At 51.0% G+C, this 16,227-nt stretch overlaps 1 protein-coding gene across 2 annotated transcripts in view; it reads right to left on the bottom strand.

The window, feature by feature from the left end:
* Window positions 1-1,849: 1,849 nt before the first annotated feature.
* The window catches only part of RRP12 (ribosomal RNA processing 12 homolog), a 42,450-nt gene continuing 28,072 nt past the window's right edge, over window positions 1,850-16,227 (bottom strand). For both annotated transcript variants that reach the window (XM_040624254.1, XM_040624255.1), the window contains 9 exons: window positions 9,491-9,582; window positions 9,144-9,308; window positions 8,850-9,022; window positions 8,493-8,630; window positions 6,218-6,267; window positions 4,680-4,752; window positions 3,108-3,175; window positions 2,726-2,808; window positions 1,850-2,357 (listed from right to left, as the gene is read on the bottom strand). In XM_040624254.1, coding sequence (XP_040480188.1) covers window positions 2,255-2,357; window positions 2,726-2,808; window positions 3,108-3,175; window positions 4,680-4,752; window positions 6,218-6,267; window positions 8,493-8,630; window positions 8,850-9,022; window positions 9,144-9,308; window positions 9,491-9,582 — 945 coding nt within the window. In that variant the 3' untranslated portion in view covers window positions 1,850-2,254. The remainder of the gene's footprint in view (window positions 2,358-2,725; window positions 2,809-3,107; window positions 3,176-4,679; window positions 4,753-6,217; window positions 6,268-8,492; window positions 8,631-8,849; window positions 9,023-9,143; window positions 9,309-9,490; window positions 9,583-16,227) is intronic.

Genomic DNA, 16,227 nt, shown 5'->3' with positions numbered 1-16,227 from the left:
TGCAAATAGTACAGGAAACACGATGAAGCATGCGGACTGGGGCAGGCGTGCAAAGACAACAGCGGACCCAAGACGGCGGCCCCTGCCAGGAGTGAAGTTCAAGAGCCTTCGCCGCCAGGCCCACTGCCACCGTCCCGAGAAGCTGCATTTCCCAGAAAGGGCTGAGGTCGGTTTAACCAGACACGCCTGTGTCCACAGGCGTCAGGATGGGGGGACACGAACGGACTGCCTCTGTAAACCCCGCGGCCGCACGCCTCCTTGGCCAACACAAGGGTTGCTGTTTTGGTGCAGTCAGGCAGGCTGTGTTCTGCCTTCCACTTCTGAGAAGGAATAGAGGAGGGACCCCAGAAAAGCCAGAAGTCTGATTTAGACTTCGCCAAAAGCGTAACAAACTTAAAGTAGTAGATTTGGATCTTGGCGGAGGCCCTCAGCTTTTTTAGTTGTCCGGAAACTCAGTGAGCCTTGTGTTAAGTACCCCCAGTTCCCCTTCACCCCCACAATTGGAACAAAAGCAGCACTGACTTTCACAACAAATGTTTCAAGCACCTTCAGTTTCTGGGGCAGATTAATGCTTGCCTCCACTTTAAGATAATTTGCATTTGAAGTCTACTTCTACAAGAATCTGGAATTCAGCATATCAGCAACACCAAGCTTTGTAGTCACCTGCTCCAGCCCCACCTTTGAAAGAAAACGAAGGTCCTTGAGAAGCACGGTATAGTAAGCAAGTTGGCTTCAAACTTTTCGTACATCAACATTGGGCGATCGGCTCATCCCCATTCCTACTCTCACGGAGCGTCCTACTGCATATGGCTAATTTTCCGAGAAAGGAAATAGGAAAGGGCTGCGATAGGCCTAATTTGTCCCAAAGTGTAACTACAAGGGGGTCTCAGTTAGACCACCTCTGCAAATCTCTAATAGCCACCTCTTGCAACCACCTTCCTTGCTCTCCAAGCCCAGACTTTCTGTGAACAGGCATGTAAAGAGCGCCACCTCTGGGTGAAGTGTGGTTCCTCTCCACTTCCTAGCCCCCAAATCACTAAGAGGAAATGCCCTCATTTAGGGGTCAATGGATCAAATCAAGACTGGAGCTCCCTTAGAGGACGAACAGAACTGTGCACAGGGCCTCCTGGGAGCATTATCAGAGCCGAGGGCATGAAACTAGAATGGAAACTATTGAGTATGTGGCGGGGGGGGAGAATTTGACATGAGTAAAGCTATGGATCAAATGCCAGGGTACAAGTCCTCCTGTTGGGAATAGCCCTGGGGTTCCTTGCTTCTTGACGCCTGTTGGGAAAGCACACACAGGGGTCCCCTGGCCGATAAAGTGACCTCAGGGGCAGTGGGAGGTCAGCACTACTCCCTCTGCTCCAGACCAACAAAGCTTGATAGCGAGAATCATGCTGCTCTTTGCACAACTGTCCACCTGGCAGGAAAAACAGGACATGACGATCAGGGAGGCAGGTGATCCAGCTGCGCTCGGTGCTCAGGGGGGGGCTCAGTAAACACTTCAGTGAATCAGCGAACAAGGCCGCTGGGAGAAAGCTGTGCACGGGACAGCCTGGGGCAGCCAGTGCCGTAGCTCTAAGCCACTCTCAGCCGCGCTACAGACCGGCCCAGAGCATTCACAAATGTCACCTTCTGACTGGGGCTGTAAAGTGAAGCCAGGGAGATCTCCTGACACAGGTGGGTGTCCCTGGGCAAGTTCTAAGGCCTGACCCAGGGCTACTGGCAATGCCTTAGACCAGATGCCGGGCCTGGCCAAGAAGCGGTCAAGCTACTGTTGCCAATAGCTGGAAGCGGTTTTTGGCCCTGGAGGGGTAGGTGATAAACACAGTGTTTCTAGGGATAATGCATGGTGGTGCATGTTTATTCTACATCTGGTCACAGCACATCTTACACACCCAGACCACAGTCACGCTAAGTGCCACATGGCTGCAAGCGGCTGGAAGAAATGGAAACTGCTCTGGTACACATGGCCACTCTGGGCAGAAAGCATAGCGGCCTCACTGGCCTACTTGGAGGCAGGGGGGGCCCATTCCCATCTCTAGGCCCTAGGGACATCTCTGAACAAGATTCCAGTTTGGAGCTTCCAAAATCCTGGGTGCCTCTCTGAAAGCCAAGCCCTGTCCAACAAGTCATTCTGAGTCCAGGCTGTGCCAGAACCTCGAGCATCTGGAGCTGATGTCAAAGCAGCTTGGGAGCTGCAGAGGGACCTCCAGGCTGGATCCCAGAGCAGCTCTGGGGGCCCTGGGGTTCAGGGCCGACGATCCTTTCTGCGGAGTTTGTGTCCCACCTGGGATCCCCGCTGGGCAGCTTTCACCAGGCCTTTAAACTGTCCCTGCAGCTTCACCTTCTTCCTGCAGGGAAAGGAACAGAAGGGTCACGTCTCCCTGAAGACAGGCGGCCCCCCTCACCATGATGTTGAAAGATGGCTCCCCCAGCATCAGGAGGAGTAGGGGGGGAAGGGCACTGCCTGAGAGTGGGCAGCATGAGGTCTGCGTAGACCAGGCGCTCCCCTGCTTGGAAGAGCAGTTCAAGTTGACACCACACGTGCGTACCAATGATGTGAAGACGTACATTGAAAAGTGAAAATAAAAAACCGGGAAACACTTGAGCCATTAAGTTGTGAGTTTAATGAGAAGGAGACCCTCCCCTATTTGGAGTACTGAGCTCCCCATCCCCATGCTTACCATGCCAGCCCGACCCCGCATGGCCCAGCACGTACCTGCGGTTGAGCCTGGTTCTGTTGAGAGGGATGTAGGCATAGGGGTCGAGCCGACCTTTCTTCTTCACGTCACCCTTTGCTTTCTGCTCAGCCGGAGAAACAGAATCAGCTAGGAGTACAGGGTTGCCCTTCCTCCCTGCTCCTGACTTAACAGGGCCCATGTCCTCCCCTTCACTCTGTGCCTTGGTGGCAGGTACCAAAGGGCCCCTGTAGCCCTGGAATGCCACCCAACAAAGGTGTGGACTTTAGATGCTGACAAGTCCCCGGTGGGCCCCTCGGTGTGGCCTGAGTCTGGCTCCACAAGGGTGCCTCTCCAGAAGGGTGATGGGCACAGCTGCCCTCGTCCTTTCCCAGGGGTTCTGTCCCTACCCATGCCTCTTACCTTGGCTTTGTATTCGGCCCCAGGTGTGGCCTTCTTGGCCACAGGACGATGGATGCCAGAGCCTCCAGCTAGAGGGGGAACACAGAGGCCACGGATCAGGCAAAGGCAGGGCAGCTTCCTCCCAGGAGAAGGCAGTGGGTACCTTCTCTTTGCAGAGCTGCCGGGGAGCAGACAAATTAAGGCCAGCAACCGGCTCTGTCCCCTAGCAAGCAAGGACAAAGACCTTCCTCGAGAAGGGACTGTCCGGTGGCTGACGGTTTAGACCAGTGGTCTCTTCAGGCGGCCCTGAAGGTGCAGAGACCGATCAGCGACCTCTGAGAACATACACCTTCTCCACTAATATGAACCACCCCCCAGTGTCCACAGCTCAATGTGCCCTGTTTGTTCTGGGAGAAAGAACACAGGCTTTGAGGTCACACAGACCCAGATTCAACTCCCTGCTGAACCATGACCGGCTGTAACCTCAGCAAGTCTCTGAATTCTGGCGCTTGTAACCTCGTCTGTAAAACGAGGTTACTTGAGGCTTCAGCACACTCTGGCTTCACACCAACACAGACAGAAACGCAGCTCTCGTCCCACTGTACAGACTAGAGAACTGCGGGCACAAAAACCCAGGTGCTTCTGAGGTCCCTTAGCATTTCCAGTCTGGATTTTCACTCATGGATGGAGTCCTACAACGACGACTCGGAGGACTCTCTGAGATGATCCGCAGGAACCCCACTTCTTTCACAGGTGAGAAACTAGAAGCTCAGAGAGGCAGCAGGACTGGGCCAAGTTAGCCTCATGGCTAAGAGCAAGCAGTCCTGACCCCGGGCCGCCTCCACACCGTCCGGCTCCGCACCACACCACCTCAGAGCAGAGGTGAACTGCGCGCTGGCCTGTGAGGCCACAGAGGGAGAAGTCATGAGGCTCTCTAGCTGGGTTAGGGTGCTGTAAGGCTCCGAGGACACACCTGCTCCTGGGACTGGGGACTCTCTACAGAAGCCCCTGTCCCTCCAGATGCACAGCAGGGGCTCTGCTGCGGGGACTCGAAGCCAGGGGCTGCCCTCGGGGGAAGGAGGCAGAGGTGAGTCAGAGACCTCCCCTGGCCGTGGGCAGCCACGTTGGAGCTCTAGCAGCTGCTCTGGGGAAAGGATCAACTTAGGGGACCAGAGACAAATGTGTAGGGGAGCCCCCTGGGTGGGCCCAAACCAGACCCTCCCAGCTGCCACCCTCCAATCAGGCTAAGGTGGTCTCCCTAAACCCAGCCTGACTCAGGGGTGGACAAGAGAGGCAGACACCTCCCAGGAAAAGGGGTGTGTTGCAAGCCTCATGGAAGGCCTAGGTGGGTGGGATAGAGATGGGGCTCAGGGGCTCCCTGGAAGGACTGGAGGTTCCGTGCATAGATCTCCTGACCCCCAGGCCCCGACACTCTCAGCCCCAGCCCAGTCTTGGGTGACATATCAGGCAATCTTTGTCGGTCTGACTGACTGCAATGGGGCCATGCAAACTCGTGGCTCTGCCTGCAACTCCCCTGTCTAATGTGGGGGAAAGGGAACACAGTGTCCCAAGAGAGAAGCGTGGAGGCCTCACCTTGGTATCGTGGAGGCATCTCCAGCTCCTCGTCGTCAGCCTCCTTCTGATGCTTAAGCTTCTGGTGTTTCTTCTATAAAGTGGTGAGCAAAGGTCATTCACAAAGGTATACAATCATCCTCACTAATGTTCACAGTAAAAGCAAGAACCTGAGTTAGCGGGAAAGGTTCTCTGCCAAGCACTCCACCCCCCACTTACAGATGAGAACACCAAGGCTCAGAGAGGGTAAGGAACTGTCCAAGATCACACAGCTAGACAGCACAGAAGCAAGGTTCCAGCCAAGGCCCTGACTGCATACTCATCTGGCTGCTTCACACAGAACTCCTGTTCCAGGGTTCCGAGTGCCTGTCCAGGCATCTTAACCTAAGCTTACGCTTCAGTTCAGAGGGGGCCTCCTGCATCAGGGGTCTCTCAGACCCTCAGCTACCCTATGACCCCGTAACTCTCTGATCTTTTATGTCTGATTTTCATCCAGATCTCCAAATGGAATTCTGCATGGGTGCAATACTCTGATAACAAGGTCGCTCCTTGGGCCCTGGAGGGAAGATGAACATTTGGCCAGGAATAGGGCATTTGTGAATATGATAGTAACGAAAGCAGTAATTCGGGGAAAAGATCACCAGATACTATACTCAAGCGCTTGACATGTCCAATCTCATCAAGCCAGCCCAATAATTCTACAAGATTTACAGGTGAGGAACGGAGTTTGAAAGGTCAGGCTGAAGTTGGAATGGGACCCCAGGACCTGCATCTTCACTACTAATACAGTATTCCCTGCTTAGGCAGCTGTCCCCCAAGAGGGACACCCAAGAAGGCTGGATGGGCTGGCTACAGTCTGAGAGAACAGAGAGGAAAGACACTGTTCCAAAATGCCCCCAGAAGTGCTGTACGCTGGGCTTGGGAGGGACAGTGAGAGGTTGAGCCCACATCACCCTCGCTGGTTCAGGTGGGGCAGGTGAGAGGCTGTATTCCATCCTGGGAGGTACCAACGGGGTTAAATTCTTGGGCTCAGGAGACTGGAAGGCCAGGGTTCAAATCCCTGTTCTGCACCTAACAACCCCTGTGACCTTGGGCAGGCTACTTACTTTCTGTAAGCCACCTCTGGAAATGGGGATGATAAGAGTCCCCGTCACCCATGAGGACTAGGTGAGGTGACGCGTGGCGCCCTTTGCACTTCTCAGTGGTGGCTGCCCCTGGCCCATGCAGGAACCTACCCCTTGGAACACACAGGCCAGCTGCTGCCTTGCAGCTCGCATTGCATGTGCTCTCGGTGGAGAGAAGAAGGGCTTTGCTTTTCTTCCTTCAGCTGGAAAGCTCAGCTAATACGGAAGCATCGGGTGCTTCAGAGCCCCTCCCACGCCCCCTAGAGCAGTCACCCGTTACAGCCTCCGGCCCGCCCCCTACACATCCCTGCAAGGCTCTCCTGGGCATTCGGGAAGCAGGGAGGGTGGGTCCGTGTGCGGCCAGTGGGAGCGGGGGAATTAGGGCAAGATGGCTGAGAAGCTAAGGGCACAGCCCCCGGCAGAGGAAGTACTCACACTCCTGACACCCATGTCTTCCATCACGTCAGCCACCTCTTCATCTTCCCCTGGAACCAAAAGGAAGAGAGGCCTGTGAGCATGCAGGGAGCACCCCCGTCTGCCCAAGGCCCGCACACACTTCATCCTACCTCTTCCTGGCTCATCAGGCTGACAGAGCCGGCAACTCCGGCCCCAGAAAATCTGTGTCCTTCTGGGGGAGACAAGACCCCTGAACACCGAATGCCCCTTTACCTCTCCCATCCTAGGCCCCAGGGATGACGGCCCCTCAAGTAAGTGGTGATCCCACTTCCGAGACAGACACAGCTTATTCTGAGACCTTAAGAAAGCCCTGGGTTTCCTGGGGAGTCAGGCACGTGCCAGCCTCACAGACGTTCCGCTTTGTCAGGAAGACAGCCTTGTTTTCCTACTTGAGAATCCTTTTTTTTTTGCCCTCTATGAGCTGAGCACTGTGAGGGAATGAGCCAAAGAAGTATGAACCAAGAAAATACACAGGCAACCAAAATAAAAATAGATAAAACTGACTATCACAAAATTGTAGAACTTCTGTGTGTCATAGACACAGCAGACTGAAAATGCACTCTAGTGAATGAATGAGAGAATGTATTTTCAAATCACACAAGAGATAAAGGGTTAATATGCAGACTACGTGAGGGCCTTCCACAACTCAACGACACAAAACAAACGTCTCAATCAGAATGAGCCACGGGTTTGCGTAGACAAAGGGGACTCTGCCACACGCTACAGCACGGGTGAGCCTTGCAGACACCATGCTGAGTGAAACACGCGGGTCACAGACAGACAGTGCATCATTCCACTTACATGAGGCACCTAGATTCGTACTCAGATTCAAACGATTAGAGACTGAGTCTGGAATGGTGACTGTCGGGGCGGGGGGTCCAGGAGCAGCTGCTGTTGAACGGGCACGGAGTGCCAGTTTTGTGGATGAAAAGGGTTGTGGAGATTGGTTGTAAGACAATGTGAACGTACTGAACACCAGTCCGTCGCATGCTCAAAAATGGTTCACGTGGGAAGTTTTATATTACATGTACTTTCCCACCATTGTTTAAAAAAGCTATTAGCTTAAAAGTATGAAACTGACCGGCTTGGGCAGGAGACACATTCAAGTGAAGTCAATCAACAAGCAAATAACGTCACAAGACAACCTGGGACGACGTGCCCCATGCTGGGCTGGTACCCAGGCTTGCCAGGTGCGCTGGGGGATGAGGCCAGACGCTGAGGGCCATGCACAGGCCACAGAAAAGCACTCGGCCTGGATCTTAAAGAAGCGGGGAGGCAGGAGGAGAAGGGAGCAAGGAGACTGGAACATAGAAAGCGGTGAGAGGGGACAGCGGTGGGACCGGATGGGGAACGAGTGTGGTCACCCTTCCGCCAAACACAGACACAGCTGTTCTGGTACCCACTTCGTCTACAACCATCTGAAGTAGGTACTGGTATGATGCCCATTTTGGAGTGAGGAAATTAAGGCACAGAGAGATTAGTGACTGTCCCCAGTCACACAGCAGGTAAGCTGGGTGCAGGGGGCACTGTGAGAACACTGGTTAGGAGGCTGCAGTGAGTCAAGGGCTCAGGGATCACGGCAGTGGGAAAAAAAAAAAAAAAGAGGAAGGCACATAAATGTTAGAAGACATGCTTTCTGATCCAACGGATGACACAGGGGAGGGGGAGCAGGAAAGACTCCCCAGGACTGAGACTTCCCGCCAGAATGGCTCCCAGACTACAGGAGACCACGCAGTCGGGTACAGGGCAGGCTCTCTGAGCCTGGGACTTTCTACCTCTGAACGAGCTTCCAGGCTTCAGCCAAGTTTACGTTAACAAAATGTAAACAAAAAACAAAAACCCCAAAAACCCCAAAAAACCACCTCCCCCCCCAAAAAAGGAAGAAGAGAAAAGAAAAAAATGGGAGAAAGGGGAGAAGGAAAGCAGCAAAACAGAATACAGGCCGACAAAGTGCGTCACGCGTGCTTAAGAGGAAGCTGGGCGTTTTGCAAGTTCTGTTTGAATTATATATATATTGTATAAACGGCTAGCTTGCAATAGAAAGATTTCTTAATGTGGTCAAAAAAGTTTGAGAACTCAAAAAGTTTGAGGAAGTCACCTTAGCTCCAAAGCTCCTTCTATCTGTTGCTACCCACGCTCCCCAGCAAGCGGGCACTGAATGAATGAGTGAATGAACAAGGAGTGAATGAACGAACAAGCGAGTGCAGCCCTGCCCAGGCCAGAGCTGTGTCCCTAGAATGGACGATGGTCCCACCTTTCGTGCCTTCCTCTTCCTCCGTCTTAGCCGTGGCAGCATCGTCCTCCTCCTCCTCCCGGATGATGAGGCGGCCATCGGCGCTCACCTTGAAGCCGTGGTCCTTCTTCCTGCCCCGGCCGGGCCCGGGCTGTGTGGCTGGCGTGGCAGAGTCGGGCAGTGAGGAGGTGCCAGGTCAGCCTTAACCCACCCACAGCCTCATCCTAACCAACAAGACGGGCGCCAGCAGCTCAATGATGTGTGCGTGTGGTATCAAGGGGTGCCCACTGGCCTCTGTGGACGTCACCCCTGACCCCCGAACTTGGCACCAAGGCAAGCCTGTTTTCCAGGCTCATGTGCCAGCCGCTTCTTGCTTACCTAGGACCCGCTGGGCCACCTTAGGGTCCAGGAAGTTGAGGGGCTCATCCCCGCCCCCCTCCTTCAGCCACGCCTGGCTCCTCTGTCGGGCCAGCCTCCGGCGCTCCTTGGCCTGGCTCCTTTCCTCCTCCTCTTCCTCCTCCTCCTCCGAGTCGGCCAAAATCTCCTCGATGCTAAGCACAGAGAAGCGGCACGTCAGGGTGTTCCCAGGAGAGGCGCGGGCAGCTGCGCATGACCTGGGCAGGTCGCGGGCTGAGGGAGACCAGGTCCCCAGGACGCCACTACGGGTCTTACCTGTCACCTTTGCCCTGGGCAGGCTCCTCGTCCTCCTCCTGCTGCTCCTCGTCCATGGCAGCCTGGTTCAGAGCACGGTGCCTCTTGGCGCGGGCCTCGGCTTTCCGAATGTTTACCAGGACTCTGTGGTACTCCTCAGGCAGCAGCCCCTTCACCAGCTCAAACCTGCAGGGCGACGAGGGGCTGGTGGGGCGCGCGGGCCAGAAAGCGCTCTCCGCAAGTAGGAGGGTTCGGCCAGAGCCCTTCCAGCCACAGGGGGCCTCGCCCCCCCCAGCCCCGCGCCCTCTCTGCAGACTCCGTGCGGGGACTGGAAGCCCCTCAACTCCCCCTCGGTCCGGTGCACAGACCCGAACTTGCGGATGAACTTGGTGAACAGGTTCCGAAGCTTCATGCGGAAGTGCCGCCGCATGTCGTCTGAAAGCTTCCCGATAGCTTCCATCTGCCGGGCAGAGCAGCGAGGGTTCAGGGGCGCCCTCCACCCCATCTGCCCTCTCATAGCAATGCAGACCAGGCACACAGCGAAGGGGTGAGGGTCAGCAGCAACCCTGTTCCTGGCCCACCCCTTGGCCCAACTGTGTTTCCGCGACGTGGGCAGACTTCCACCGTCCCCCTAAAGCCTCCTTTGTGACAATCCACGACTACCCTTCCGAGATTACAGCTTTAGTCTCGACAGCGTCTGGCATCTCACCTGCGTTACCTCACTGAATCCTCAGAACCACCCCATGAGGCAGATCAATCATGACCCTCGTTTACAGATGAGGAAACTGAGGCACAGAGAGTTAAGTGGCTGTTCCACGGCCAGGGGCAGCAGTCAGCCCAGGTCTCTCTGAAGCCATGGCCCACACTGTGCCCCAACACTGCCAGGCTCCTCTGGGTTCCACACATCCCTTCCACCACCCCGCATTCACCTTGGGCTGGACTATTCGGACACCTTCATCGGGTTTGGCTGGGACCCACGATTGGGTGGTGGATCTCACTCTCTGCAGTGTCTCCAGACAGGGCCCCAATGATCCTTTGAAAGGCTTTTGTAAATTCTCGGCACCCCATGACAGACTACTGCTCTAGCCCTTCTCATCTCTGGTCCCCAGTGAGGAAGCAGGCTACCTTGACCCCCTCCTGCCCTTTCTTGCCTTGATCCAAGGCCAGATATGAAGACGAGAGGCAAGAGGGACCTGGAGGTCTGATGGGACCCTACCCAGCTGGAAGGGCAACACTGAGGCAGTGGAGGTAGTGGCCGGACAGACCCAGCCGGTGGCACACCCTCGGTCCAGCTGAGGGGCCAGGAACCAACCCCGGAGGCTCTGTGGGCCCTTCTGGAGCCAGCGGGGCTGTCCAGAGGAGCTTCCTCGAACCCAGAAGGTCAAAATGCAAGCGGGGGTTAAAAAAGGGCCCACCAGTTAAGATGGCGGAGGAGTAGGAGACACCGTTTTCAGCCGGTCCTCCGAGTCGAGCTGGATAGGTACCAGACCAGCCTAAACAACCACGGAACCAGCCTGAGACGCAGGAAGACGCATCTGGATCTCTACAAATGAACATCTCCAGCGCTGAGTATTGAGGTACGAAGCGGGGAGCCGTGAAACCGTGCACAGATATCGGAAGATAAACGGAAGGGGAGGGACGCGCCGTGTTCGGGCGCCGGGAAGCGGTAGCCACTTGCAGGGGCGGAAGGCGCGGGCTCGCGGGCGGCACCAAAAACAGCAGACTGAGACCGTGAGCCCGTGCGCGCAGCCGGGCATCTCGCGGATCACGCGGAGTCCCGGTCGCTCACCGGATCAGACTGAGACGAGATCCGGGGCGCGAGGGCGGCTGGCGGCTGGCGGCATTAAACACAAAGGACAGAGAACCGCGCCGGCCCTGGAAGTGAGGGGAGCTGGGAGCCGGGTGGCGCACATCCCGACGCAGGGTTGAGCAGCACCACAGGAACAGAGTTAAAGTGGCCACGTAGAAAATGAAACGGGCGCAATCCCTCTGTTCTGTGACAGAGGCTGAATTGGCCGCTGCACTGACTCTAGAAGAGGCACAGCAAACCGCCAGGAAAGCCGAGAACAAAGCCTGGAAATACCGGCTCAGGGGATATCCCATCCCCCCTACTGGGGGGCCAGGAGACTCTACCCAAACAGGGCTGCCTGAGTATCGGCGGGCCAGGCCCCTCCCACAGAACACAACAGAAGGCAGGCTGAAAAATCAAGAAGCCCACAACCCGGAAGCGCCTGGGTGGCGATCACTGTGTCTTCGGCAGGCGATATCCGGCGTTCCGGAAAGGAGTCCTCATGGGCTCTCGCTGGGGCCTAGCCCTCCTCTCCACTCCCTGTTCCCTCATGGATTGGCTGCCACATAAATAAATAAAATCTTTAAAGAAGAAGCCCACATCCCTAAAGATCCCTATAAAACAAGGGAGCACGGCCTGGGACCCGAATAATTTGGGCTCTGAACCGCATGACCTCTCTTCATCAGAATGACAAGAAGGAGAAGCCCCCCAGCAAAGAAAAGACAGTGAGACTGTGGCCTCTGCCACAGAAATAATGGATATGGATGTAGCAAATTATCAAGAAAGGAATTCAGAGTAACGATGGTCAAAATGATGAGTAGAATTGAAAAAACTATAACAGAAAGGTTACTGAGAATATAGAATCCTAAGGACAGAAATGAGGCGCGAATCTGACAGAAATTAAAAATTCTATGGAGCCAAATGCAGGCAAAACTAGAGGCTCTGACGGCCAGGGTCGAGAAGCAGAGGAACGGGTTAGTGAATTGGAGGATGGGTTAATAGAGGAAAAAATGAAAATAGAAGATGGTCTTAAAAAATCACGCCCACGAATGTAGGTTAGGGAATTGCTGACTCAATGAAAGCGATCAATGTTAGAATCCATGGCATCCCGAGGGAGTGGAGAAAAACAGAGGTCTAGAAGAGATATTTGAACAAATTGTGCTGAAAACTTCCTAATCTAGCAGGGAAACAAACATTCGTGTCAAGAGCGAGAGGACCCCTCCCAAGCTCAACCATGACAAACCTACGCCACGTCACGTCATAGTGCAATTACGCAAATATTAGATGCAAGGATACAGTACTGAGCGGCCAGGGCAAAGAGAATTTCTCACGTACCAAGGCAAAAGCATCAGAATTACATCAGACCTGTCTACACAGACCTGGAATGAGAGAAAGGGTTGGGGGAGCATATTTAAAGCTCTTTCAGAGAAAAACATGCAGCCAAGGATCCTTTATCCGACAAGGCTCTCATTCAGAATTGATGGAGAAATAAAGATATTTCAGAATCATGAGTCACTAACCAATTTCGTAACCACGAAACCAGCCCTACAGGAGATATTACGGGGGGGTTCTATAAAAGTAAAAGGCCCCAAGAGTGATACAGAACAGAAAGTCACAGCATACAAACAAAGACTTTACTGGCAACATGGCAACATTAAAATCATATCTCTCAGTAATCAGTCTTAATGTAAATGGTTTGAACCATCCCATAAAGCGCCACAGGGTTGCAGATTGGATAAAAGAAATGACCCATCCATTTGCTGTCTACAAGAGACTCATTTCAAACCCAAAGTGCATTCAGACTGAGAGTAAGGGGATGGAGTACCATCTTTCACGCAAAATGGACCTCAAAGAAAGCTGGGGTAGCAATTCTCATATCAGATAAATTGGATTTTAAACTACAGACTATAGTTAGAGATGCAGAAGGGCACTATATTATTCTTAAGGAAGTATTCAACAAGTGGATATGACAATTATAAATATATATATACCCAACAGAGCAGCAAGATACACAAGCCAACTCTTAACCAGAATAAAAGAGACATATAAATAAAAATAACATTAATAGTAGGGGACCTCAACACTCCACTCTCAGAAATAGACAGAACACCCTGGCAAAAACTAAGCAAAGAATCAAAGGCTTTGAATGCCATACTCGAAGTTGGACCTCATAGATATATATAGAACACTACACCCCAGCAAAGAATACTCATTCTATTCTAATGCCCATGGAACATTCTCAAGAATAGACCATGTTCTGGGACACAAAACAGGTCTCAACCGATACCAAAAGATTGATATCCCCTGCATATTCTCAGACCACAACGCTCTGAAATTGGAACTCAACCACAAGGAAAAATTTGGAAGAAACTCAACACTTGGAGACTAAGAACCATCCTGCTCAGGAATGACTCGATAAACCAGGAAATCAAAAATCAAATAAAACAATTTATGGAGACCAATGAGAATGAAAATACAACAGTCCAAAACCTATGGGATACTGCAAAGGCAGTCCTAAGGGGGAAATACATAGCCATCAAGCCTCACTCAAAAAAGAAAAATCTAAAATGCAGTTTTTATATTCTCACCTCAAAAGCTGGAACAGCAACAGAGGGACAGGCCTAATCACGCACGAGGAAGCAGTTGAAAAATTAGAGCTGAAATCAATCAAGCAGAAACCAGAAGTACAGTAGAGCAGATCAACAGGACTAGAAGCTGGTTCTTTGAGAGAATCAATAAAATTGACAGACCACTGGCAAGACTTATCAAAAAAGAAAAGAAGAAAGGACCCAGATTATTAAAATTATGAATGAAAAAGGAAGTACACGGCAGCACCATTGAAATTGGAAGGATTATTAGAAATTTTTATCAACAGCTATATGCCAATAAACTAAGCAATCTGGAAGAGATGGAATCCTTCCTGGAAACCTATAAACTACCAAGATTGAAACCGGAAGAAATTGATTCCTTAAACAGGCCAATTAATTATGAAGAAATTGAGTCAGTGATAAACAACCTTCCAAATAACAAAACTCAGGCCGGACGGTTTCCTGGGGAATTCTACCAAACATTCAAAGAAGAAATAATACCTATTCTCCTAAAGCTATTTCAAAAATAGAAACAGAGGAAAGCTACCAAACTCATTCATAGAGGCAAATATTCTGATCCCCAAACCAGGCAAGACCCCATCAAAAAGGAGAATTACAGACCGATTTCCCTAATGAATATGGATGCCAAAATCCTCAACAAGATAGCATATGAAGATCCAACAGTACATTAAAGGATTATCCATCCAGATCAAGTGGGATTCATACCTGGGATGCAAGCGTGGTTCAATATTCGCAAAATCAATCAGCGTGATACATCATATCAACAAGAAAAGACTCGAACCATATGATCCTCTCAATCGATGCCGAAAAAGCATTTGACAAAATACAGCATCCTTTCCTGATTAAAACCCTTCAGAGTGTAGGAATAGAAGGTACATTTCTCAATCTCATAAAAGCCATCTATGAAAAGCTTCACTGCAAATATTATTCTCAATGGGAAAAGCTGGAAGCTTTCCTTAAGATCAGGAACTCGACAAGGATGCCCACTCACTATTATTCAACATAGTACTAGAAGTCCTTAGCAACACCAATCAAGGCGACAAAAGGGATCAAAGGTACATTAATTGGCAAAGAAGAAGTCAAAATGTCTCTCTTTGCAGATGACATGATACTCTATATGGAAAACCCAGAAGAGCCTCCCAAACTATTAGAATTTATAGAGCAATTCAGTAACGTAGGCGAGATCACAAAAAATACTCAGAAATCAGTTGCATTTCTATACGAATAACGAGACCGAAGAAAGAGAAATTAGGAATCATCCATTTACAATCCACCAAAAACCATCGTTACCTTGGAATTAACTTAACCAGAGGCGTAAAGGACCTATATTCTAGAAACTATAAATCACTCTTAAAAGACATTGAGGAAGACATAAAAAGATGGAAAGATATTCCATGCTCATGGATGGAATACTTAGTTAAAATGTCCATGCTACCCAGAGCAATCTACACTTTCAATGCTATCCCGATCAAAATACCAAGGACATTTTTCAAAGAACTGGAACAAACAGTCCTTAAATTTGTATGGAACAGAAAAAGGCCCGAATCTCAAGGAACTATTGAAAAGGAAAAACAAAGCTGGGGGCATCACAATGCGGATTTCGGACTGTACTACAAAGCTGTGATCACAAAGACAGCATGGTACTGGCACAAAAACAGACACATAGACCAATGGAACAAATAGAGAGCCAAGAAATGGACCTCGGCTCTTTGGGCAACTAATATTTGATAAGCAGGAAAAAACATCCGTGGGAAAAAGACCAGTCTCTTCAATAAATGGTGCTGGGAAAATTGGACAGCTACATGCAAAGAAGAAACTGACCAACTTGACTCACACCATACACAAAAATAAACTCCAAATGGATGAAAGACCTCGATGTGGGAGCAAGAATCCATCAAAATTCTAGGAGAACATAGGCAACAACCTCTACGACATCGGCCAAAGCAACCTTTTTCATGACACATCCCCAAAGGCAAGAGAAACAAAGATAAAATGAATTTATGGGACTTCAAGATTAAAAGTTTCTGCACAGCCAAGGAAACAGTCAGAAAAACTAAGAGGCACCCACGGAATGGGAGAATATATTTGCAAATGACACTACAGATAAAGGACTGGTATCCAAGATCTACAAAGAACTTATCAACAATACACGAGAAACAAATAAACAAATCAAAAAATGGGCAGAAGATATGAACAGACACTTTTCCAATGAAGACATACAAATGGCTAACAGACCATGAAAAATGTTAAATCATTGTCATGGAAATTCAAATCAAAACCACACTGAGATACCACCTTACGCCAGTTAGAATGGCAAAAATAGACAAGGCAAGAAACAACAATTGTTGGAGAGGATGTGGAGAAGGGGATCCCTCCTACATTGTTGGTGGGAATGCAAGTTGGTACAGCCACTCTGGAAAACAGTGTGGAGGTCCCTTAAAAAGTTAAAAATTGAGCTACTCCGATCCAGCCATTGCACTGGGTATTTAAAGATACAGGCGTAGTGAAGAGAAGGGCCATATGCACAATGTTCATAGCAGCAATGTCCACAACTAAATCGTGGAAGGAGCCGAGATGCCCTTCAACAGATGACTGGATTAAGAAGTTGTGGTCCATATATACAATGGAATATTACTCAGCTATCAGAAAGAGCGAGTTTTCAACATTTGCTACAACATGGACAGCACTGGAGGAGATAATGCCTTGA

The sequence above is a fragment of the Ursus maritimus genome, unplaced genomic scaffold (assembly GCF_017311325.1).
Source record: "Ursus maritimus isolate PB19 unplaced genomic scaffold, ASM1731132v1 scaffold_7, whole genome shotgun sequence".
Taxonomy (NCBI): Eukaryota; Metazoa; Chordata; class Mammalia; order Carnivora; family Ursidae; genus Ursus; species Ursus maritimus.
The sequence above is the reverse complement of the archived record's forward strand: the minus strand, read 5'-3'. Positions and strand labels throughout refer to the sequence as shown.